The sequence below is a fragment of the Vicugna pacos genome, chromosome 13 (genome assembly GCF_048564905.1).
Source record: "Vicugna pacos chromosome 13, VicPac4, whole genome shotgun sequence".
Classification (NCBI taxonomy): domain Eukaryota; kingdom Metazoa; phylum Chordata; class Mammalia; order Artiodactyla; family Camelidae; genus Vicugna; species Vicugna pacos.
This window is the reverse complement of record NC_132999.1, coordinates 3,925,461-3,940,673: the sequence shown is the minus strand read 5'-3', so window position 1 is coordinate 3,940,673 and position 15,213 is coordinate 3,925,461. Positions and strand designations below refer to the sequence as shown.

Sequence of the window (15,213 nt, the reverse complement as noted above, 5' to 3'; positions counted from 1 at the left end):
TCATTTCCAGCACTGCAGAACTCCCTCTCCTGTGCCTCAGCGGCGGTGGGGTTCCAGCAGCCTGGGGCGCAGGGACTGTGGGCGGGGTCTGGTGGCCGCGGCTTCCTTTCTGCTCCTCTCATCTTAGGCGTAGCAGTGGCTGCCAGAAGTCACTGTTCTTAGGTAAACTTAACACCTTCCTTTTTTCGCTCCTCCAGCCTTTACAGTCACTGTCCTGCACTACATTCCCTCTGTCGGTCCTGATTGCCTGAGTGGACAGTAACTGACAAAGTTGGCTATCCCAGCAGAATACTGGTGACATTCAGCACTCCCATAGGTGCTGAAAACCCAGAGGAGCAATGATACTTAAGGAACCGTGAATAAACTGACTGGTCATGCTGCAAGCAACTTACACATCACAACTGCTTAAGCATATGTATAGAAAGGAGGCCAGTTTTACCTGGTTAGGAGGATTGCAGGTGATTTCTATGTGGTGAGAGCATCACAGATGCCGAAACCAGCCCGTCTAGGCTCAAGTCCCGGCTCTGCCACTTTCTAGGTGTGTAACCTTGGACGGGATTTTTAACTTCTCTGCCTCTGTCTCTCCAAATGCAAAGTGGTTGATAGAATATCTCAAGAAGTTATTTGAAGAAAAAAAAAAGGGAGTTAATAAAGTTAACAGAGAAGAGAGCCTGGCATATCATATTATGTAAGTGGCTTTTAGAAATTATGTAAATTTTTTTCCATTTTAATAAAGGATACATATATAATTGACCAGAAAGCATGTCATATATAAAAAGAAAAATGGCATTCTGTAAAAAGGAAATATATATTATCTTAAAGTTATTGTTAAATTTTTCATTTTACGGTGACACAAGGCTGTAGCAGTGACCCTGGCAGAGGGTGGGAGGGCACTGCGCAAGGTGTGAAGGGGGTGGGGATCACTATGGGCCAACTTGGAGACCAACCACCACAGTTTGGAGTATGAAGACCACTGTCGTGCTTTTTGCCAAAGTAATGTTTTCCTTGAGTCAGTTAGTAATGTATGCAGCTAAGAGTAACAGGAGCACTTGAAATGGTGATTTAAACAAGGAAATGGTGACTTAAACAAGGGAAGGGTTCCTTTATTTCATATCATATCAGAAGAAGCCCCAGAGTAGGCAGTCCACAGCTGCATGGTGGTCAAGGGTACCTTCAAGGCCCCAGGCTCCTGGCTGTCAGCTCTACCGCCCCTGGAGATGACAGAAGCACTTCCAGGGCCCTCCAGCAGAAAGAGACCGTGTGGCACCAGTGGCCTTCTCTTTACACCTCATTGGGCAGAATCCTTTCACGCAACTTCTAGCTGAAAGGCAAGCTTGGTAACTGAGTTTTTAGACATCCTAGCCTCTACAATAGATGAAAGCCAAAAAAGCAAGGAAAACTGTGCTGTTGGAGCCCACAGTTTCTGGCACGTTTCCTAAGTTCAGATTTTGAATACTACATTCTCTTAAGATAGATCATGAGGCAATAAATTATTGGAGCTACAATAGGACATAAAAGAAGCACAGAGCCTTACATGTAACAGGTTCTCATTAACTGTTTCTTGAATGAATATATTATATAAGCATTAACCTTATATAAGCATTTTTTCCTAAAATGACTTTGTATTCTATTTGCATACATTGGAAAAACAGATTTTTCATTACTAGAAGGCAAAAAGAGTAAAACACAGTAATTCTATGTCATTTACTCTTCTCTTAATTTCAGGATTTTATTCCAAGTTTTAATCTGTGCATGAATTGCTAAGCCCAGCTACACTTCAGCTCTGTGCTTCCCCCGCCAACTCCTGGGCCTCCAAATCTTTCCTGCTTCCCTATGGCACTGTCATCACACATAAGTCCTTTTTCTATAATTTTTGGGGGAGGGTTCAGAATTTTCTTTCTTAAATAACATAAAAATTAAAAGTGATAGGGCAAGATGATTATTTATATTCTCTTTAGGAAAAAAGTGATGTTAGGAGAAACTAGCTTTGTAACAGAGACAACCAGAGAAACAAACTGCATTCTGAAAATACCATGAAATGCCAACATAGCATTTTTGTACTTCAAAAAAATGTCTTCAACCTTTATGCCAAAATTGACTTCAAAATTGAAGCTGTTAAAAATACACACTTAATTTAGTAGCTTTTAATTCACAGGGCTTTTTCATGGGTGGGGTTGCAAAGTGGTGAGTTGAATTTTGCCACAGAGGAATATACTGCCTGTGTACAAGTCAGACTTTTTACTAAGAATAGACTTGTGGGCTACAGGATAATTAAAAAGTGCTTGGCATAATTGAAGTTCTGGTGAGGAAACGATTAAAGTCATGGCCTTGCCTGTTGGGTGTATACAAACTACTTTAAAACTTGCATACTGGAATGCATGGCCTTAAAAGGATTGCATTATGATGAAAAACATAAAAGGCCACTGATAAACCATACTTTCATTTTTTAAATAGAACTGGAAATCACTAAAATTATATATCGACTTTACGTGACTAGTGAAACTTGCTATACTTATTAGAAATATAGAAAAACATCTTTTTCAAAAGGGTAGCTTATGCTCTTATTTAAAACGATGGAAGATAAATTACAGATAAATGTCTACTTAGCCATTTCATCATTAACAAACATTTTACATATTATTCAGTAATCTCTAGCTTTGTGAGCTACTAAAATTTAAAAGTATTTAAAACTAATTCTTGTTATTTGTGAAAGAACCAGATACTGTTTCTTTCTTTCTTAAAGAATTAGGCTTTTTTAAAGGGTAAACAGCATTAGGAGGCAACTACCAGTGGCTACTCTGGGGAGTGGAATCTGGGATGAGAAGTGGCTGAAATAATACTTTTCACATTTTATTTTTCAGTACCATCTGAATTTATTTTTAAATAAACATTTATTATCTTCATACTTAAATTATTAATGCTAAAATTAAGTTAAAAAAAAGTGAGACCGAATAATAAATAAACCTAATTACCTCTGCCCTCAAAAAAAAATTAAAAAAAAATAAATAAATAAAAAAAAATAAAAAAAAGTGAGACCAAAAATCACTGAAGAAACTGAAAAAGAAGTCATGAAAAAGAATTACTTTGATGGAAACTTGGAAAGTAGCTTCATTTATGATAAGAACAAGTTTTAAAACAGTAAGACTCAACTTGGATCTAGAATTATAATCTTAAGACTAAATGGAAAAACTGAAATGATTACATGTTATTTTGTTATAATTTTTTTAAAAATCTATCCTAAAAATCAAGAAATACCAAATTCTTTATTAAATGTCAGTTGACTTGGAAAGAAAAGGAAAAAAGCATTTTCCTCATCTTTTTTGTAGTAGTTTTGAAGTCTCATTAACATGCTTTTATTACCAGGGTTTCCGAGCGAGCTAGGTGTGGACCCCTGTGAAATCATTAAAGATAAAAATATAAATTTAAATGACAATTTCACAACATTAATTTTTATTTTAAAGTAATATTTATATTGTACTATTATAAAACCAATAAATGATGGAATTTACAATCCCAGACTAAATTATCAAGGACTGAGAAGGGTCTGAGAGGATGGAAAAAGTAGCAAATTCCTTGTTCTCAGCAAAAGTCACTGAAATAAAATTTTAAAAAAGGCACAATTCATCAGGCAAATATGAAGAAAAAAGTATGCAGAGATGGCAATATTTATACCACTGAATTATAATTCAAGGCAAAAAAAGCATAAAATAAGACAATGAAGCCTATTTAAGTAGTGGCTACCAGAAAGGATTAAAAAGTGAATGGCCTCAGACGTCTTTTAATAGGATTGGATAATATCCAAATAATAACATTAAATTACATAGAATAAAAACATTGCATGTAGAAGGAAAAATGGAGAGAAGCCCACATGCAGTGGGAGATGTTAGCATACATCAGCATTACTCTATGACAGATAAAACAGACAAAATAAGGAAGAACTGGAAAATTACTAATGGAGTAAAAAAACATACTTCATAAATTCCTAACAGCAGAAATCACAAAGACCATATTTTTACTGTAATACTAAAATGAAAGCAAGAACATCTTTAAAAACACATATATGAAATAAGAAAAATATAAACAAACCAAAAAATGCAAACCAGGCACACACATACCCACCCACACACCTCCCTCGCTACTAGGGGAAGTGGCCAGATAGAAGTTGAAAACATTAGAGTCTTTCATTATTTAAACAGAATAAAAATTAATTACTGCAATGGGTTAAAATAGACATATATAATCTATGTATCTGTAAGAATATACCAAAAAACCAAAATCTTATTTGTCATGTTTGGAGGCTGCTAAGCACCCACTCATTATTCAAAAAATTGAACCAAGCATTTCAGCTTTCTGTCTCAGGATAATTAATCAGTTGACGAGGTAAAGCTTTTGTTTTTTTAATAGAAAAGGAGTAATGAAAAAATGCAGAAGAGTAGTAGAATTAGAAAATCACAATTTTAAGATTTCCTAATGAAATAATGGACTTGGCAATGATCATCATTGGCTGTTTAAAAGCATTTGGTAAAAGGTGATGTAATTCTTTTTTAATAAACGAATCAGTCTGACATCATCTGAATCCACTGATCCATTTTAACTTTCCTAATAGTAGGACAACCAGACATTACATTGCTCCCAGTGTGACGCAACTGAAAGCACACAGCACCACCAATGAACTATTCTTGCCAGAAAGATTTAAAACTGAACTCAGTCAAGACTTTGGACCTAACTACTGGTTTACGGGAAAGACAGGAGATGGAGAAATATGTTAAATAATGCCATGAGAATATAAGCAGCCAAGTGCAGACTGTAAGAAATTCTCTAGGGCAAATGATCCAATGTATTCCATACATAAATGTAAATGTTTCATGAATAAATAAAAAATGAAGGAGAACTGCATAGAGTCAGGAGACACGTCCACCAAATGCAATGTGTGGATTTTGTTTGGATCCTGATATGAGTAAGTCATTTGTAAAAAGACATTTTAAATGCAAATGATACTTAATAAAAGTACGATGTTAAGTATTAATAATGCTCATTTCAATCTTCTACTGCCTATTTTAGAAAAGGCAAGAGGATCAGTTGGAAAAGAGGTAATCAGTAATGCGACTAAAAACAAGATACAAATTACATGTCCATGTACACTATTAATCACTAGTTAGAAGTTGATTGTTCTTGAGACTGCACAAAAGCTCTGAAATACTTAAGAAATAATTTTACAAAGAATTATGTGTAAGCAGTTTGAAGAAAACTAAAACTTACACTGATAAATAGAAATACTTTAATTGAGAATTAGGGGTAAGAAACCCTATTTTATACTCTCTCCCACTGCTTTAATAATCATTAAACATTAAATGTGCTCTTACACATTTACAATCTTACAATACACCTCAATTCTTTACTCTTATCAGTCTATTATTCAGTAACATACAGTAGGTGACTTGATTATTTGTTTTAGTAGAAATGTCCCCCTTTACTTGGGAATCCCAAAATCATCAATGGAAGCATGTGGTTCCAGAATCGCCTTATTATTAGCAGTTGGATGGAGAACCATAACTGGGTCCTTTTGCTTCTAACGATTTGGGGTTTGCTAATTCATTTCTGAACTGCTTAGGGTTAGGAAGTTGTAGCAGCCTCATAAGGCTTTACAATGGGGGCCACGGCCTTTGTCATCTCCTATGGCCTAGCCTCACTGAGCACAGCTCTGCTTGGCCAGTGTTCACTACTACCAATCACAGCAGCCCATCATCTATAACGCCCCACCAACAGCACCAGCCCCATGACTACAGACCAGCTCAGGGACTCTTGTCCTGGCCATTCAAGTTACCCCAGTCTGAGTACTTACAATGATTACAATGTCCAGTTATAACCTAATTCTAGCAGAAGTTAATGCCATAATCATAGGCTCATGGTCTCTCTCTATATTTATCATCCCATAAAAGTCATCACATTGATTCAGTTAAACTCTAATGTGTGAAAACATTCTAATAATCTTCCACATCACCCCTCAGCTAACTATCAAAGTAAACTTTCAATTTATTATTGGTTCAATTATATATAAATTAAATAAAACATCTGTGAACTAGACATAAGCTTACATTTTTAATAAACCAAGAGATTTTCTGAGAACTGTACAGCGAACCTGCATTAATCAACCATAAAATACTAAAAAAGTTATCCACAGACTTAGAATTAAGAAAGCTAATAAAATTATAAATAAGCATAAACTCAACCATACATATCATTTTGCTTCAGTCATTGTCTCATTGCAAATGACAACTTTACCCCGGCAATTTCAAAGCCAAATTACACTGCACTCCAACAAGGAAAACTATCTGTTTCTCTGGATGAAAGAAAATATGTAATACACAGAAAGAGAATAGAGAAGAAACTGAGGTGGTAAACAGGCTTCCACTTCCATGGAACGGGCTATGAGGAGTCTAGATGAGCCATGGATTAGAGAGCCAGACTGAGGAAGGGCAAAGGGATTCCTGCCCACCTATCCATCACCTGAGACCCAAAGGCATCTGGGGTTAGTGCCACTTCTCCCCCGAGGGACAGGAGAAGTTCACAGTGTCTTTCACAAGAGAAAAGCTAGACCATAAAAGGAAATGCCAGCTTAGCGTGAGTTTCTTAGGGCAAAGTGTCCTAACCAGTGCCACAAACGGGTTACAGATATAGAGATACTGATTTTCTCAACCCATAAAGTGATCTAGTCAAGGCCTGTGTTGGCTAGAGCTCCGGGCCAGAAACTTCTGGCTCTAAGCATCTTCCTCTATTTACGATAGTTTGACATAAATATACTATTTTCTATATGTGTCATGGTTTTTAAAAGGTTGGGAAGCACTGCTGCAAGGGAAGGAAACAGGTCTTAATCATCCTTGTATGTTCAACATCTAGCAGCCATGTTTTCTGAGGGGGCAGCTGCCATGGCTGCACATGGCTAGAAGCTGAGAATTCAGGCTTGGCCCCTGGCTTCTAGGGTTCAGAGAAACCAGCAGAGATTTTGGTGTGTTGGTGGGAAATAGAGGAAGATATTGGAGGCTTAAGGGTCTCAAACACACAGCATGTTCCCTCGTTAAACCATTTCCTGAACTCTGAAGCCTGAGTGGGGCAAATTGGCTAAAATCGTAGCCTGAAAACCTGTGAGGAACAGAGCAGAAGTACCTGCAGTCAATCAACGCTGAAGAGAAAAAGACCTGTCAGACGCTCACTTCAAAGGCCAAAAGAGACAAGCCACTGAACAAGGGATGACCAGAGGTAGACCGAGTCTTACTAAAACAATAACCCAGCCTCAAATCATCTGACCGGATTCAGGCAGCCAGCCTGTCCTCACTCAGTCTGCCTAACAGGAAAAGGGTGCGCCTTCTCCGGTGAAATATGAACCACCTTAGGCTTCCACAGCTCTTTTAATAGAAGAAAATTTAGAATAAAAGATACTTGATCGACCTAGAAAATGAATCAAAGGAGAGAAAAAGGAACATAAAACACGTGGATCAAATAAGAAAAAAAGGTCAGTGCAAACCCAACAATATTAGAAATTACATGTAAATAGGCTACAGTATTTAGACAGGGATTATCAAGTTGAAAAAGCAACAAGCAGACAAACAAAATATATTTTGTGACTTAGACCATATAAAATATGAAGTCATAGAAAGGTTGGAAATAAAATGATGAAAAAAGATACACTATGCAACCACTAAACAAATGAAAGCTGGTATGACTATATTAATATCAGACTATAGACTTTAAAGCAAGAAGCATTATTAGAGAGAAAGACATCTAATAACCGTCAGGGGGTTAACCCATAGGAGAACGTCACAATTCAGAGTTTGTACGCATACAATAGCAAAGGTCAAAACAGACCAGAGAAAACTGACAGAATTAAAATGAGAAATGGAAAAGCACAGTAATAGTGAGAGATTTTTGCATACCTTTACTATCCAGAAATTTGATGCCACTGGGGGAGGTAGAGAAAATTGCTCTCCTGACTTACCCCCTCAACCTGTCAACATATAAACATACAGATAGAAAGCAGAATTTGGCTGTCATAGGGAGGAAGAAAAAGAACACTGGTAACCCTCCCCACCGTAAGGCTCTAGCTAAAAGACTGCTGAAGACTGAGGCAGGACCAGCAAAACTGAGACAGCTCTTGCTCCATCACAAGTCTATCACTGAGTAGCAAACCACAGTCCGCTGGGGAAGGGACAAGAGAGTAGAGTGACCTCCTCTATGGTGCAGGTGTGCAGGGACTGCTGAAAGTTGAAAGGGAAGTGGAGTTCTGAGAAAAATTATTTGGCACTCCCAAATTCCACAATAAACACAAGGTAACTGCTGGAGGGATTTGAAATGTGTGGGCTCTGAAGGTAACTGTCACAACAGGGATGCTTAAACCAAGTGCAACTGCTGAGTACCTTGACTCATCCCTCCACACTAATGACCTGACAAAAGACTCATACCCAATTCTGGGCATAAATACTATGTATATATATGTCTACTATTTGTCTATCCACAATGTACATTATTCAGTCAAAAATTATACAGAAAAAAAGCAAGATTTTAAAAAACCCATTGTCAGGAGATAACAAAACGAGATCTAGTGATGATCTGAATGTTGGCATTACTAGACAGGGACTTAAAAATAGCTATGATTATGTTAAAGGAACTAGTGAAAAAATGTGGACAATATGCATAAACAAATGGGAAATTGCAGCAGACAAATGGAAACTTAAAAAAAATTAAATATGCTACAAATAAAAGCATGATATCAGAGAGAAAGAACTACTTCAAAAGGCTTACTGACAGACGACCTAAGGAAAGGATCAGTGAACCAAGAGATAGATGAACAGAAATTATCTAGACAAACAAGGCAAAAAGGGAAAAGACAAGAGAAAGAGAGACAGAGAGAATGAATGGATGGATGGATGGGTGGATGAGAACAAGAAGTTGGAGCATCTAAGAGGTGTGGGAAAAATCAAAAGTCTAACATACATGAAATTAGTCCTGGATTGAAGACAAAGGAAAAACAAAGCAGGAGAAACATTTGAAAACACAATGGCTAAAAATTTTCTGAAATTAATTAAAGACAAAAACCCTCCAAGATCTAAGAGAACTCTAAGGATGATAAAAAAAATAAAATAAAATAAAAAGGAAAAACCTAGACACATCATAGTTAAACTGTAGAAAACCAAAGATAAAGAGAAAGTCTTGAAGATAGTACAGAGGAGGAAAACAAGAAAGAATCAATACAGAGACAGAGGACTGGTCTGTACGTCTTGTCAGAAGTTATGGCAGTCAGGAGACAATGAAATACATTAGAGAAATGAAAGAAAAACAAGTTAACCTAAAATTCTGTGTGAATTAAGTGAAGATATCTTTCAAAATGAAGACTAAATAGTTTTTGCCAGAAAAAGATAAAGTTGGAGAATTTATTTCCAACATACCTACACTGCAAAACACATTAAAGGATTTTTTCAGACATGAGGAGTATGATACCAACTGGAAAAAAGGATCTTAAAACAGAAATTAAAAGTGCCAGAAAGGGTAGGAATGAGGGCAAACAGAAAACACACTTTTTTCTTATTCTCAATCACTCTGAAAGGTAACTGTCAAAGCAAAAATATTAACAATGTATGGTGAAGTTTATACCATATACAGGAGTAAAGGAAACTAAAGTAACAAATGGGACAATTAGAAAACAATGAGCAAGATGGCAGATTGAAATTCAACCATATTATTAATTATATTAAATGCAAATTGTCTAAACACTTCAATTAAAAAGCAGAGATTGTCAGACTGTTATCAACAAGAAAATTCCTTTCAGTATAAAGGCATGGATAGACCAAAATAAAAAAAGTAGTAAAAGTAAATGTAGCATACAGTCACTAATTAACAGAAAGCTGGCTTGGCTCTATTAAAATGAAACAAAGCTGACTTCAGAACAAGGAATGTTATTAGAGATAAAGAGGAACATCATATAATGTTAAGGGTCAATTCACCAAGACACAACAATCCTAATTGTATATACACTTAACAACAGAGCTTCAAAATATATAAAGCAGAAACTAGTCAAACAGAGAGGAAAAATAGATAAATTCCCAATTATAGTTGGGGACTTTAATACAACTCTTTCAGTAATTGAAACAAATAGAAAGAAAATAGTAAGAATATACAAGACCTGAAAAATACTATCAACTAATTTGACCTAAAACAAATCTCAGCAAATTTCAAAGGACAGAAGCCATCCAAGCCATATACTCTGATCACAAAATAATTTAACTGGAAAGCAATTACAGAAAGATATCTGAAACATCTCCATGTGTTAGGAAATTAGACAATAGATAATTAGAAAAACACCAACTGCCTGGAAACTAGAACTGCCACTTATAAATAATTCATGGATTGAATATTAAGTCAAAATAGAAAGCTAGAAATACTTTAAACTGAATGATAATGAAGAAGGTGATACGCCAAACCTCGTGGGATGCAGATAACCCGTGCTTAGGGAGAAATTTCACATACAAAGCATGTGTAAAGCAGACCATCCTCTCCAACGTGGGCGGGCATCATCCGGTCCACCGAGGGCCGGAATAGAACGAGAAACAGTGGAGGAAGGGAAGATTCACTGGCTCTGTGCCTGAGTACAGGAGCTGGGACATCAGCCTTTGTTTGCCCTCAGCACTCCTGGCCTTCAGGCCTCAGACTCAGACTGGAATCTATACCCCTGGCTCTCAGGCCTCTGAAGGATTCCACCAGCATTCCCGGGACTCCCGCTTGCAAAGAGCAGACCACGGGACTTCTCAGGCTCCATGATCACATGAGCCCATACACCATGTAAACTCTGTTTATCCGGAGAATCCTTACGGACACAATATTGAAATTAAATTAAAAACTCTGATTAAGAGGGACAAACTTCCAGTTACAAAATGAATGAGTTATGGGGAAGAGATGTACAAAATAGAGCATGTAGTCAGTAATACTGTGGTAACTTTACATCATGACAGATGATAACTAATCTTATTCTGGTGATCTTTTTACAATGTATAGAAATATCAAATCACTATGCTGTACACCTGGAATTAACAGTGTTGTAGGTCAATGACATCTCAATTAAAAAAACAAATTTGTTACTCAGGCAGTTCTAATGTAAATTCAGGAGAGGGTAAGAAGAACCCGAGATAGGACTGTTACCCTTCATGACCACAAATATTGATATTTATTTTAAAACATTGGTTAATTCTCATCTTAATAAATTTCATGTGAAATTCAAAAAACAAACAAAAACCCTGGAGTCATCACAGTCACGGTTAATTAAGTGAAAGGCAATTCACAGAGAAGGAGAAAATACTCATTTCTGAAATTTATTTTATACCAAATACAACCTAACTTGACTTTTAATGACATAAGAGAATTTTAATATAAATGCATAACCAAATAAAGAGAGGTGTGGGAGAATAAACACCAGCTTCAGGTATCACTTAAACTGCTATCAACTAAATATTAGTGAGAAATAAAATGTAACACTTCAAAAACTATGAACAAGTATTAATATTTACAACTGCAGAACTGCATGTAATTTTCAAAGCAGGCTCACACTCCTCCTTGACAGTTATAACTAAAACAGAGAGATGACTTGACCAAATTGACATTCATTGAACATCAAATGACAAGATTGTTCTTCTAGGTGCCGGGCATCGGCTAAGCGATAGAGTGCCGTAACAGAAGTAATCCCTGTTAGCCTCAGATTGTTACTTCAGGATAAATGGCTAAACTGCAAATCACTGTAGCAAATGGCACGAACAATTCCGTGTTTCAAGAACCTTGACATTTTTCATGGCATTTGATACAATAATTCACATCTAGGCATTTATTTTAAAGTAATAATGTGATGCAGACAGTGAACTGTGCATGATGCTACTCACAGCAGAAACATGGACTAAACATAACTACCCAAGGATGGGGCAGTAATTAATGTGTCATGATGCATCCAGAGATAACAGAACAGTAAGCGCATTGGATTTAACCAACTTCCCAATTCAGTAGTATCAGAAAAAAGAAAGAAAACACATGGGATTTTTAATAATTCTTAGACAAGAAAAAAAGAGAGAAATTCCTGTTTAACTCTGAAGCAAACAGCTGTCAGTGAACCCATCCTACCTTCCTGACTCCCAATACCAGCTCCCTCCCATCTTCCACTGTGGCCCCTGGAACCCGTATCTGATTGTAAACAAGGTCTCTACACCCCAAATCTCATCAGTGTCCACCTCTGCCCTGTGGGAGCCTGACCCCTCACTCAGGAGACTGTGCCCCTGCAGCCATCGGGAGTGAAAGCTCCTCATTCTCCCTCTCTTTGAAGCAAATCCCCTCTCCCTGCCGTGAAGCTCAGGGCTAGCAGCAGTATCACTAACCCTCCGTCTGTCTACCCAGCCAACAAACAGAAGTAAGTACTTGGTACCTGCTATGTGCCAGGCACTGTGTTAAATGCGGGCTACAGACAGCAAGCCCTCAGAGGTTGAAACCTAGAAAGACAAATACAAAACATCTCACAAATAGCTGTCGATTGTGAAAGGAAAGAACAAGAAGGTGCACGAGAACCAGCAGGATTCAGTCAGGCCAAGGCTGAGGGAGAGCACTTTAAGCTGAGAAAACGAGGAAAGAATCAACTCAGTTCCCAAGGAAACCAGGTGCAACTGGGCAAGTGGGTGAGGAGTGGTCTGAGGGTGTGACGAGGTGGGCAGGGCCTTGAGGCCATGAATGCGAGGACCAGACCATGCAGGGCCTTGAGGGTCATGTTCGGACTTTGTCTTTTGTTCTAAATCCAATCAGAAAATATTGGTAGAGTTTTAAAACTTTATTCCTCACAGAGTCGTCTACTCGTCTGCTCACATTTAACCAGAATGCTTGTCCTTCAGCTCGACCCTGATTCCTTCGGCAGCTCGGCTAGCTTCAACACCCAAGGCTTCATCTCAGACTCTAGGACCTCGCCCCTCCTCAAGCAGGCCTCTCTTCAGCTTCTCCTTGAGTCCCAAACTACTCCACCTCTGAAAATCAAATTCCAGCATTTCCTCCTCAGACCACAGCCTCTCATCCAGCCTACTTTCCCATCCTCTACACCCATAATGCCTGTCCTCCAACCTTTGCATTTTTTCTTTTCTGATTAGGAAAAAAACTGAAATATAATGTCATCAGGATAAGTAAAAAGTTATTACTATTTCCTCCATCCCTATCAAGGCATGTAGGCTTCGCTACACCATCCTCCATGCTCATACCAATGTATGTGAACTTACATACATAAACAGAGACGCCTGCTTTGATTACAAAAAGTGAATGATACCTAACACAAAATTCCGTGACTTTTCTTTACCTAAAAATAAAACTCATGGAACACATCTCAGGCCAGCAGATACAGACTGAATTCATTCTTTAAAGTGCTGCGCGTTATTCCAGGTGGAGCTGCTGCCCACGGTTTCCCACAAGGGACTTCAGTTGTTTGCTGCTACAAACTTGCTGACTCCAGAAAAACTCGAAGCAGACTCTTCAGTGGAGTTAAGTGCTTCCAATCTTGGTGGTTGGAAAAACTCTGATGCTTGTGACTGAGAAAGTCTGGGAGCAGCATGGTTTCCCACAGCACTGCAGCAAAGCGGAGCAGGTTTCTGGCCCATGAGAACCGAAGGCCTTGTGCCTTTCACCACCTAGTCTGCTACTGCCCAGGAAATATGCAAGGCAGGCTGCTGGCAGGTACCGAGGAGACCGCAACCAAGAGCAGGCGGGGCGAATTACGACTCATTTACGGCGCTCGGAAAGAAAGATGGCCAACAGAACAGAAACAGGAGATGCCCACTGAAGTAGAACTAATGGGAGAAACAAGAGAATTTTAATGAAAATGGAATGGAATTACAGTGCAAAAAAAAAAAATCACTTTCAGGAACTAAAAGTCATGATTTCTTATTTAGAAATTCCCGTATCCAACTAAAAAGAGAATGACTGCCTTTGAGGACCATATAAATGGTCAGAAAAATCGGGTGGAAGAAATACCTCACTAGGAACCCAGAGGGAGACCCCCCAAGGGAAAAGGCTAGCTGTGAGGAGGTCAGATCGAGGAGACAAACGAGGAAGAGTGAAGAAACGTGTGGAGAGATAATAATCACATAAACAATGGAAAGAAACTTTTAGAACTTAAGAAAGTTTTGAGGCCCTGAATAGCGAGGAAAAGAGAAAATTCTGCTGGCCTGTGAGCAGTGGGAACAAGGGCTTTCTGGGATGATGGGAAGCTGGAAGCCAACACTGCTTAGGGGCACAGGGGACTGACTCTGGGCCTCCCGGATGCTGAGTTGGGGTCACACGCAATGTCTGTGCTTAATGCTTCACATGAAACTTGAAGCACAGAGATTGTTAAAGTTCTTCCAGGCTCTGGCAAACTTCCTTTGTTATTGTGTGACTAGCCTCTGAATAGCAACCTTAGGGACTTTTTGGTAAGTCTTCCCTTCCACAGTCTATCTAAAACACTGTGGGGGCCAATTTTTAAATGCCATGTGCACAAATTGCATTGATTAAAAATTAAAAATATAAAAAAGAGAAAGTATTTGTAGAGACAGTAAATGCAGGACTGTTAAAAGAAACCATTACCTTTATTTATGAAATACACATGAAGGAGGTCTAGTCACAGTTAAGAGCAGAGACTGTGGGTGCCTGCTGCTGGCTAGCTGTGTGACCGTGAGCAAGTTACTTACCCTTTCTGTCTTCTGGTTTCCCGAGAAGTAAATGTAACGAGTAACACCTACCTCAGACGTAAAGAGTAAATAAATTAATACATGTACCACTGTCAGAACTTCGGCAAAGAGCTCAATAAGTAACAGCAATGGTGCTGCTGGGCTGCGGCCACGGCCACTGCTTGCAACAGGAAAACAGATTGTGCAGAGAACTTCAATTTTAGAGTCAGAAGACTTGAGTTCAAATGCCAACTTTAAAACCTAAAGTGTTTTATACCACAGCCGCAGTAGTTAATTCTCCTGTGGTTATATTTTTTCATATCTGAGACAGGAATATGAATACCTTCCTCTTTTAACGCCCATCCATCTATCTATCCATCCACAAACATCAACTGAGTGTCCATACACCAGGGAGTGTGTAGTGGCTGAAGCAGTGCCATGAATAAGGTACAGTTCTGCCCTTAAAGAGCTCACAGCCTAGTAGGCAATACTCATGAACCTTAATTTT

The 15,213-nt window shown here is 38.3% G+C and overlaps 1 protein-coding gene across 12 annotated transcripts in view; it reads right to left on the bottom strand.

Annotated features, from left to right (window-relative positions):
• The window catches only part of ODF2L (outer dense fiber of sperm tails 2 like), an 81,857-nt gene that overhangs the window by 31,551 nt on the left and 35,093 nt on the right, over nt 1–15,213 (bottom strand). For 9 of the 12 annotated variants that reach the window (XM_072974039.1, XM_072974040.1, XM_072974052.1 and 6 more), the window contains one exon: nt 440–1,321. The exons of the other annotated variants lie outside the window; for them this stretch is intronic. In XM_072974039.1, coding sequence (XP_072830140.1) covers nt 1,203–1,321 — 119 coding nt within the window. In that variant the 3' untranslated portion in view covers nt 440–1,202. The remainder of the gene's footprint in view (nt 1–439; nt 1,322–15,213) is intronic. 12 annotated transcript variants of the gene reach the window in all.